Source organism: Gopherus flavomarginatus, chromosome 5 (genome assembly GCF_025201925.1).
Source record: "Gopherus flavomarginatus isolate rGopFla2 chromosome 5, rGopFla2.mat.asm, whole genome shotgun sequence".
Lineage (NCBI taxonomy): Eukaryota > Metazoa > Chordata > Testudines > Testudinidae > Gopherus > Gopherus flavomarginatus.
In genome coordinates this window covers 92,760,197-92,771,011 of record NC_066621.1, presented here as the reverse complement: position 1 = coordinate 92,771,011, position 10,815 = coordinate 92,760,197, and the positions used below count along the sequence as shown (strand labels likewise).

At 46.8% G+C, this 10,815-nt stretch overlaps 1 protein-coding gene across 1 annotated transcript in view; it reads right to left on the bottom strand.

Moving 5' to 3' along the window:
• Positions 1–423: 423 nt before the first annotated feature.
• The window catches only part of TTC9 (tetratricopeptide repeat domain 9), a 36,766-nt gene continuing 26,374 nt past the window's right edge, over positions 424–10,815 (bottom strand). The window contains exons 2-3 of the mRNA XM_050953639.1: positions 9,112–9,294; positions 424–2,389 (exon numbers count right to left, since the gene is read on the bottom strand). Of these exons, the coding sequence (XP_050809596.1) occupies positions 2,310–2,389; positions 9,112–9,294 (263 nt within the window). The 3' untranslated portion in view covers positions 424–2,309. The remainder of the gene's footprint in view (positions 2,390–9,111; positions 9,295–10,815) is intronic.

The following is a 10,815-nucleotide window of genomic DNA, read 5'->3' as shown; positions in this document are numbered from 1 at the left end:
GTGGATAAATAACAGATTGCCATCTCTGTCCCAGTCATATTGCATTTGCATAGTGAACTGGTGTATCATACAGGTTTCACTGAGGGTCAGAGCTGGTTGTCAGGTCCCATTATTAGGGTGACAAGTGGGTATTTTGGCAACCCTATTTAAAAAACAGACAACCTTCCAGGAGTCCAGGGGTTGGTTAGACCCCTGGGAAACCTTGGATGTTAAGAATTTTAAGAAAGGAAAATGTGGCTACTGGGTCAGTATTTTGCTAACATAGTTTACATAAAGGATGAGCACTGTAGATATGGTACATATTTTGATCTTTCTGACAATAATTTGGGGCCTCCTGAAGGTTGTCTGTGGGTGCCATTGTCCCCTTTACCCCCCCCCAGCAGCCCCAGACCTGTGGAGGATTTAGTATAAGCTCCTGGGAGCAGGGACCTTGTCTTCTAAAGCACTGTACGTCCTTCCAGCACATTAGCCAGCCAGCCTTCTAGCTCTCTTTATATTGCTCTATATTCGCTGAGGTTCAGTGCAGGGTCATCTAAAGAACTTCTCTCCTTAGTCTATCATCACCCTGGACTTATGATGATGGTGGCAGTAGCTCCAGCCTCTTTACCGCCTTACATCCCAGCCATGCTGAGTGGAGGCAGGGCCAGTCTTAGGGGTGGGCATGTAGGGCGGGCATCCTGCGTGCTGACTTTAAGGTGGCACCATCGTGCTGTTCTATTGGGCGTTTTCCTGAGGGATACATTTCAGCTGGTCTAGATATTTATCTACCCTGACCCTCCAAGCCCTTTGCCCAGAAGATGCAATGTATCCCTTGATGGGGTGTGGGATACTGGAGCCCATTTTCCTCATCAAACCCATCAGTTGTGCTGTACACGGCTCATTTCCATACTGACAGCTGGAGGACAACAGCCAGTTCACACGCTGAGTGAAAGCCCTGACTGTATGAGGGGTGCTCAGTGCACCATCTGGAATCACTTGTAGGGAGGGGAGAAGAGTTGTTTCCCAGTGGATGTGTGTTCACATCACTAAAGGATTCCCTTGTTGGCAGTTTCAGCAAAAAGACTAAGAGCTGATGGGCCATGGAGACTGAACTCCCTGCTGACCCCCAGAGGTGATCTGAGGGGGAATTTGGGGAAGTTTGGACTGATGGTACCTGTTCAGTGAAGAAACAGGTCTTCAGGCTCCAGGGTGGTCAAACCTGCACCTTTCACCAGCATTAATTTTCCTAAAAGGAAAGAACACAGGAAGCACTAACACAAGCCAGACAGATTGCAACCTCAATCCAGTGTACTAATAATACTTAGCACTGTACATTACTGTAATTTTACTTACAACATTAACTAATAAATCCTCACAACACCCCTGTGAGGTAGGGAAGTGCTATTGTCCCCATTGTACAGATGGGGAAAATGAGGCACAGAGAGGAAAAGTGACTTGCCCAAGCCCACACAGCAAGGCATTGGCAGAGCTCATAAGAATTTTGGTGTTCCTGGTTGCCAGCCCCATGCTTATTTCTCTAGACCATGCTGCCTCTCTGGAGATTAGGAACCCAGGAACCCCTTCTAAAAGTAATGTGTGGAATTGTTGACCATTCACAATTTTTACTGACAGATAATTATTCCACAGTGCAATCCCTGTCCTATGCAGTGCACCTCATACCCTTCAGAGTTCCACAGCACTCCCAGAACTCACTCTCCCAGCATTGGGACTGCTGTTTAGGAGTATCACAGGATGCTCTGTGCTTTTATTAAAAAGATGTTTAGACTGGGTTTAATTGGCATTGGTTCTGGAGTACGTGAACTCCTACAGGGCCTCAAAATACAGAGCTGGAGAGGAAGGCACAAGGGAACTGGTGAAAGGGGAATCTGCTTCCCCTCCTGAAGTGGCCAACAGCTCTCTTAGTTTTCTGGCTCTGTAGAATTCCAGTGATCGCTACCAGTAGGAAATGCTTGTGTCCAGTTTGTTGATTGGTAAATCATAGCCTCAGATGTTTTCTTCAGTGCAGAACTGCAGCAAGCACTCAGTCCAAGGCTGAAAATGTGCCTCTCATCTCTTCCTCCAACCTTCTGCCACTGTCCTGGAATCAGGCAGGCTGCAGCCACCGTGCTCTCCCACTGAGGGGACTGGGTTATGACCACTGTGCTGCCAAGCAGCCAAACCCAGAGTCCAAGTCTCTTCTAAAACTGGAATTAAATTAAGAGCGCTCGAGGGAGGATGGAGAGATGGGGACAGAGTGAAGTAAATGGACAAATCCACCCAATGAGAACTGGGAAGGAAATGTCCCCCTTGTCACTGAAGCAGGTTCCTGTTTACAAGGCTTCTTTCTCCCTCTGGGAACATCTGCTAAGCTTCATCTCGGTCAGCTGGATATACCGTATGACATTGGTATCTGCAGGGAAAGAGGACACAAGCACTCACCATGATTACAACTTCCAGTAAAAAACTTAACAGCTACACACTCTCCTGTTGCTGTTCGTCATGTCTCCTTTTTATAAATACTGCACCTGAAGTTACTGGGCCGTAGGAACTGCCCTCCCCACTCCCAAGAAAGGCCCTCTGGGCCAGTACCCTGTCACCTCTATGGAACAGAAATCTGCTCTTTGCTCACTATCCCTGCTCTAAAATCTTTGTCCAGACCTTGGTGAGCTTTTGCCCTGACTATTGTAACCTTCTCCTCTCCCACCTGCCTTCTCCCCAATCCACTCTATTCAATATGTTAAGTCATCATCTCCTCTTGCTTTCTGATCAAGTTTTTTCTACTGGCTTCCTGTCTCTCAATGCATCATATTCAGGCTCATCTTCATTTACACAGCTCTATACATTCCTGCCCACCTACATCTCTTCTCTTACTACTTTCAACTCCCATGTTCAGTTTATCTTCAGCTCCTGGTTGCTCACTTTCTGCCAGGCTGCCACTATGCCTAGAAAGTCTCTCTCTTTTGGCTGACCAAGTTACCTCTCTTCTCCTTCAAACCCACTCTGGGAATCCTTCCTACCTTCTCCCCCGCAATAATCCCCACACTTGCACTATTGTTCTTTCTGCTGCCATGTCTATTTTGGACAGTAAGTTCTTGGGGGAAGGAATGTGTCTTGATCTCCATGTGCAGAGTGCTGTGTGAGGCTACAGTGCTGTATAGGTGAGAAACTGAAAGCCTATTTCCTGGATAATTGTGCACTGCTACAGCATGTATAATGTGTGTGGTTACTAATCTCTGACCCCAGCTGTGAGAAGATCTGCTTGCTCCGAAGCATGAGGACTGCTATCCTGTGCGATTACTTCTCTAGATGGTTTCAGTACACACAATATTCTGGTTCATATGTAGCTAATCTTTCCTTGAATCCTCTAGAAGTACTTGCCTCAGTGAAGCCCTACAGCCGTGTAGCCAGCTGGCCTTTGCCTAGTGCAGTGTCCCCGCCCCCTTTTCCCTGTCCACACCTCCCACCTCCCAGAGCTGGGAGCAGGGGATGTGGACAGGGGTAAGCGGGCTGAGGCTGGGGCCCACAGCTAGGGGCAGGGGCGGGGCCGCGAATGAAGCCTCGGCCAGGAACCGAGGCCAGCAGGTGTGGGGCTGGCAGCCAGAGCAACCAGTGTGGAGCTCTGGGCCCAGGGCCAGCAGCAGGCGCTGGGGCCAGAAGCGGAGCTGGGTGGTGCTTCCTCCTTGCCCCCCATGGGGGCTGGCCTGGGCTCCAGCCATGCCTCCCAATGTTCCTCCGCACTGGGGAACCAATGGCTTAGTGGAAGGAGAGGGAGGATGTTTTCACCTACACAGCAACCAAGGACAAAGTTGGCTGAGAAATAAGAATGCAAAAAGAGACAATTTTCATTGATATTGTCATTCAGAAATGGCTCCTTGCTGCCCGTCTCCCTTGTAAGGCCAACCAAGGCCAGTTTAAGTAAATTTGAGGCCATGTGAAATCAGTCAATTAGGCTACTCTGTGCGCCAGGCCCAAGATTCCATGTGCAACCTCCTCTCCTCATGAATTGCCCAGACTGCTCTACTATATCAGCTGGAGAGGGAACCTGCAAAGGGAGAAAAGAGGAACAGGTAACATGTCCAACACTGGTGGGTGAGTTTGTTGTGTGCACTGAGAACATTATGGTGGCAGGTTTCCTGTAAAAACAAGAAGGGGAAGCTAGGCCTATTGAGATAAACAAGACACATCCAGATACCCCAAGGAGTTCCCGGTGAGTAGGAGTCAGCACCTGAGCCCCACTGGGAGGTTCTCAAGCTCTTCTAGGTGGGATTGGTTCCCCCTTCCAAGAGTCATCTTCAGCTGCAAGTCTAGCAGTTTGTCTGATCTGGTGTGGAGGCCAAGGATTCAGTGGTCATGGAGACTAAACTATTTCCTCACCTTATACAGTGGCCCTTCCAGGTCAGGTCTAAGGTACATTCAGAGGGCAGCATGAGGAAGCTGTCTATGTTATATCTGTTCTGTGGATAAAGCACTTCCATGTCCTGGGCTGCTAATTCAGAATATTTCACACTTGCTGAGTGACCCTTTAAGAAATTTAGAGCTGGTCCTGAACTAAAACCCTGGAATCTAAAAGCCTCAGACACTGGGAAATTCAGATGAGGACCTGGATCTGAATTTTGCAGCTTTGACCCACCTTTCTAAAAAAGAAAAGCAGTGAATGTGCAAGGTATGTGACCCCAAATAGAGGGGGGAGGATAATATCAGCTCAAACACCCTCTCTGTCCTCTGCACCCTCATTCAAATATCCATATCCTCTGCTGCTCCAGGAGCTGATGGGTTACAGCCTGTATGAGCTTCCCTATTGCACACATCTTGCATCTTGAATGTCTGCCCCCTGAAGGTGATAAGTGATAATTGAGTAAGCATGCTAGGAAATCACACCACCCGGGCTCGAAGGACCAGCTGGATGCCTGACAGAGGGGAAGAGGCAGAGTTCAATGCATGATTGGGCAATCAGAGGCCACATCTCCCTCCAGCCTCATGGGTAAGGGAGCCACTGACCCATGGCACAAATTCACCCACATGGAAAATTTCTCAAATGCTTTCTCCTATATCCCAGGAGCCAGGGGCAGAACAGGATGTAGCAGGAGACATTCTTACTGCAGGTTACCTAGAAATCTCCCAGGCAAGTCATGACATCTTCTCTCAAGCTCACACTTTTGTCAGAAAAATATACACAGCAGTTGGTTACAGAGCAAATGGAACCCTTTCTCTCGCTGCCTTTCCTTTGTTACTAATTCAGGAGTGGCCAGCCTGTGGTTCTGGAGTCTCATGTGGCTCTTCAGAAATTAATATGAGTCTCCTTGTATAGGTACTGACTCTGGGGATGGAGCTACAGGTGCCAACTCTCCAGTGTGCTGGGGAGGGTGCTCACTGCTCAACCCCTGGCTCTGCCACAGGCCCTGCCCCACCTCTACCCCTTCCTGCCCCCTCTCCTGAGCCTGCTATGCCCTTGCTCCTTTCCCTCTGAGCCTCCTGCAGGCCCCAATACAGCTGATCAGAGGGGAGGGGGAAATGCTGATCAGCAGGGCCTGGTGGGCGGGGGGTTGCTGAAGTATTAATGTGGCTCTTTGGCAATGTACATCAGTAAATTCTGGCTCCTTCTCAGGCTCAGGTTGGCCACCTCTGTACTAACTAACTAATTCTCTGCACATTTTACCTCCTTGTTTTGGAACATTTCAATGCATTGCATAAACACTAATCAATTAAGCCTCTGTGAGAGAGCGAATGATGACTTTACAGTGGCAAAGCCTGAGGCAGAGAGAACTCAAGTGCCTTGGCCAAAGTCTTACAACAAGTCATTAGGAGAGATGGGTATAAAACCCAGGCTTCTTGATTCTCAGGACTGTGCTCATGCTAGTCTATAAAGCTACCTTCTAAGGGAAAGTCTATTGCTTTCCTTGTGGTTTTGGTTTAGTGACTAGATAGAGCCTAGTGGTTAATACTCTCTGGTATCATGACTGTGATCTGTTTTGATTCCCAGTCCTTGTAGATCACAGAGATAGAAGGACACAGAAGGCAGACTCTGTGGCTAAAGCGCTACTCTACTCTGCTGGAAAACTGGGTTTTATTCCCCGTCTTTTGTATTTCCCTGCTACGAAACAAATAGAAGGGGCTGGGCCCATGTAGCCTAACTGCTGGCATTTGATGTTACCAGAAGGTCAACTCAAGTTCCTTCTTTGCTCCCAATTTCTATATGCCGTGACTAGTAAGAGTGATGGACAGGGTGAGGTGGAACAACATGTATGGTAAGGCCAAGGTTCCTCTGAAAACAAAGAGGCTTGTAAGTAAAACTGATATTTGGCTGCTTCAAAGTTCAAACCACTTTGAACTCTGCTATGTGGATAGCTCAGTGGTTTGAGTATTGGCCTGCTAAACCCAGGGTTGTGAGTTCAATCCTTGAGGGGGCCATTTAGGGAAGTGGGGTAAATTTGGTCCTCCTTTGAGCAGGGGATTGGACTAAATGACCTCCTGAGCTCCCTTCCAACTTTTGATCACAGAGTTATGAAAAGCTGCAGATAAGTTTTACATAATTAAAGTAGCCTCCCCTTTCCCTTTCCAAATTGTCTCCTCTAATGAGGGGAGTTACACAATTCTATTTTATTCTTTTCAGCTCTGCTTGTGATTGAGGTGGGAGGGTAGAGGAAAGGCCAATCCCAGCTCTGCTAACCTTTGATGGGGAACAAACAGCCTTAAGGGATTTGCTGTACTGACAAGCCTTTAGAACAGGGAAGCCCTCTGAGTGAATTCTGAGTGCCATTTAAAAATTCCCTGTCAGGCAGAGTAGTTTTCCAGTGATTGATCTCTAAACCACTCTTATTAGACAGAGACATTGCACAGAACAAGATCATACTAATACTCAAAGTGCTTTCCCACTACTAATGAACTGACCCTTCAGACATAGGGAAGAGTGCCATCTCCATTTCACAGAGGGGGAACTCGGACAAGAGATATTAAGTGACTTATCCAAGATCATATAGTGAGACTGTGGCAAAGTCAGGATTGGCACTGAAGTCATCTGACTCCCATTACTGTGGTTCAACAACCCCATCCTCCTTCCTTTCTATGAATGCTCTGGATTACTTACCTTTCCCCTACTGTATCCCCCAACTTTCAATAAATAGCCATAAATAAAACAGAATAAGGGCCTGAAATGTCATAGTAATGGTAAATAATACTAGAGAAGCAGCAAAGAATCCTGTGGCACCTTATAGACTAACAGACGTTTTGGAGCATGAGCTTTCGTGGGTGAATACCCACTTCCTCAGATGCATGTCAGATGCCCTGGGACATGCATCTGAGGAAGTGGGTATTCACCCACGAAAGCTCATGCTCCAAAACGTCTGTTAGTCTATAAGGTGCCACAGGATTCTTTGCTGCTTTTACAGATCCAGACTAACACGGCTACCCTCTGATACTTAATACTAGAGAGGGATCTGGGCTGTAGAGTGCAGGTCCAGAGCTATCCTTCCCCTGAATTAAGGGCAGACTGGGCCATCACCTAAGTATCATTGTAGCCTGTTGTGGTGCCTGAGGTCATTGCTGTTGAAGACTTAGGTATTTATCTTATAAAGAGATGAGAGCAACCAGACCATGTAATATTGCAGGGAATAAACAGCAGAAAAGCATGCAGTAAAACTAGGGAGAAGCCAATTCAGATAATATAAGGACGGAAACTTTGAAATTTGAAACTATGCTGAACCTAAAAAAGAACAGGATAGCTTTTTATTTGACCCCCAGCCTGCCCCCTCCCTTTTTTTTTTATGAGTCTCTGCGTTTCCTGGCTCTGGCTGGAACTGAAAGCAGGAGGTGAAAACTGTACATTACATGGGCTAAACTGTGCCTTTAAGCACATTAACTGAGCAAGGGAAACATGCACAGCTGTACTGGCCAAAGGCTTGAGGCACTCTGTCCATACCATGGCAGATGGAAGCAGAATGCCTCATGAAAGATTCCAGCACTCACTACACCTATTCATTTTTACAACTGTACACTCATGCTTGCATTTTCCTGCAGTGACCATGTCCTCACTCCAGCTGGACACAACTCCTCTGGGGCATCAAGCACTGGCAGATGTGTTAGCCAGCCTCCCTGCTCCCTCTTCTGCTCAGAGAGCACTAGCTGCAGCATTCTACCAGGCCTCAGGGCCCAGTCCAACTCCCTTTCCCCACACAAGCTGGAGAAATCACTCTTGGCTTATGTTTGTGTATGGCATCTATTTCCATTTCCATTTAAGTTTTCCTTCGATCCTTATAACTTTTCCCTTATTTTCTCAGAACTGTTTTTAAAAAAATACTTTGGTGTGTTTAATCTCCATGCCTATGTAGAGACGTGACAAACTCTTCAAATATCTGTGTCAAAGGGCTGTCAAAGCTGGCACCAGTAAGTCATGAATAATAGAGCCAGAAAGACAAAGCTGCCCTGTGTTACTGAAGCGAACAGCCCTGGGCATGTGCTCAACAGCCCGTACTTTTGTTTGGAGTACGTTACTACAAGGGCCAAGAAACCTTATAGGCCAGTTTAATCATGCAACCATCGTGCTGGCAGAAAATAAAAACGTTTTTGTTGTTACTGGGCAAATAGGTGGTGGGTTCCTAAACAGGGACCTAACTGATTCCATGGTAAAAGTTAAAGAACGTGGACTGGTGAGTGGGGGAGATGAGGGTGCCTGTCTGGTGGGGCACAGAGACCTGCCTCCACTGAGATGATGGAAGGTGTGGATGTTAGCAACGACCAATGGCCTCCTAATTTCCCTATGGAGAAGATGCAGGTGTGTCCTCCAGATGGTCACTTTCAGAGATGCAGGAATCCCTGGGACTAGGGGAGGGGAGCAGTGGGGAGATAGACATCTCCACATGCTTCTCTTCTTCTTCCCCCGCCCCATAAAAGAGGTTCTCACAATACCATCTTCCAGGCTCTGCTGCAGCCTCAGCAGTGGTCAAAAGCTAATACCTTTCAGGCAATGTCACTGCAAAGCTGCTGTGCTATCAATGAATTCTTGAAAGGAAATATAACTAGACATAGTAGGCCATGTTCATCCCTGGTAAAACTGATGCAGCTGAACCAGAGATGGATTTGGCTCAATGAAAGGAAGAGCAAAGGCTGTGAGTGTGAAAATCTTGTGGCTACCAGTACCTGTTGGCTGTCGGGACCTTGCTTCTTTCAAATAGTCCAGTGCCTTGTTGAAGTCACCAAGGTGGTAGAAAGCTACGCCTGATCGATAGAGTGCCTTGAAGTTCTCGCCTTCCTTCTTAAGCACTTTGAGACAATACTCCTTGACTCGCTCATAATTCACCAGCTCGGCCTGGAGCAGACATGCTGCAGGACATGAGAACAGGGAGAGAGAAATGAACAGGGTCTGTTAGACTCTTATTCTGTCACCTCTCCACAGCCAATGGGAGGAAGATAAAGGTTGAGCTAGGGGTATGGCTCCAAAAGGTACACAGTCAAATAGTTTAAACATCAAATCCAACTTCTCAAACTGAATATAAAGGTTTTACTTTTGCAATTTCAGTGAGGATAGGTTGTTTTTGCAAGGGGAGCAGGGATTTAAACTCCTCCCCCTACAGAGTTGGAACTCCAAGTCCAATAGCTTTGTGCTAGTGGCTGAGAAACAAGAAGTGAAGCTGACTAAAACAAAAAGAAACACAGTGTCCACTCACAATAAAGTACAAAAATTGATTACCCTGCTTCATAAAAGTAGAAAATAAACTAGATTAAATTTTTTTAGCTTTAATAATCCAAGGTTATCAAAAATACAAGTAAGGACTCTATTTTATAAATATGATGATTGACAGTGACCTTTAACTGCCTCTTATCCAGTGGATTAGGAGTCAGGCAGCAAAGCTAATGGCATGGAAATCTTTGAACTGATCCCTGTGAGGGCACCTTTCAACTGAAGATCTGAAAGCCCAAACAGTGGAGCTGATCCTGCAACCCTTCCTTATTCCAAAAGTCCCACTGATTGCTTGCTGAATACATAAATAAGGATTGTACGATCTGGCCTGTTAGATAATTAAGCCTCATATTATTAAATATAAACTCCTACCGGGCACTGGAATGTTTAATACCCATCTTAACCGATGGGCAAAATGAGGCACAGAGATGATACAGGACATGCCCTGATCGGAGTGAATCAGTAGAGAGCTGGGAATAGGAACCAGGAACAGCCTCTTACTCTAGTCATCAACATCAGTTCCCCTAAACTGGAGGCTTGCATTGCTGTGTGCCCTGTTGGCAGGCACCGGGCACAGACAATGAAGACTGGCTGCTCAGCTGGAGGAGACAGCCCCACCTCCTGTTCAACCCATGATGGGGCTCTCAAGCTGCCCCTCCGCTCCCTAGCTGTGTTGAGCTCACTCCCTCTAGTGGCAGAAGCTTCAGCGCTCTTCCTTTCCCCACTCCAACCATTTCCAGCTGCAAGCACAGGAGGATGAAAGGGGCTCCAGAGCTCCCCGTTCCTATGTTGTCCCGGTGCCACCTGTACTCTGGGTAAGGGGAAGGAACGAGCACTGTTCAACAAACAGGATTTCCATCTCATGAGAAATTCCGGTATTTCAACATTTGGGTTCCACCCGAAACAGGATGAAAAATTGATTCTACATGCAGAAAAAACCTGGAAGGACCATGGACCACCTGTGTATGTTAGTTTTGATTTAAACACTATATTCTGGTAGAGCCTCATGGCTCTAAGCAGAAACTCCTAATCATGTGTTCCTCACAGATAGCTGCTGTCAGTAGAGAACATAGTGTATTTCAAAACATCTACTCACCGACTATTTGAGTAGTAAAATTATTGCGCAAAGGTATTTCCTGGTCCAGTTTTGTCTTTTTCTATTT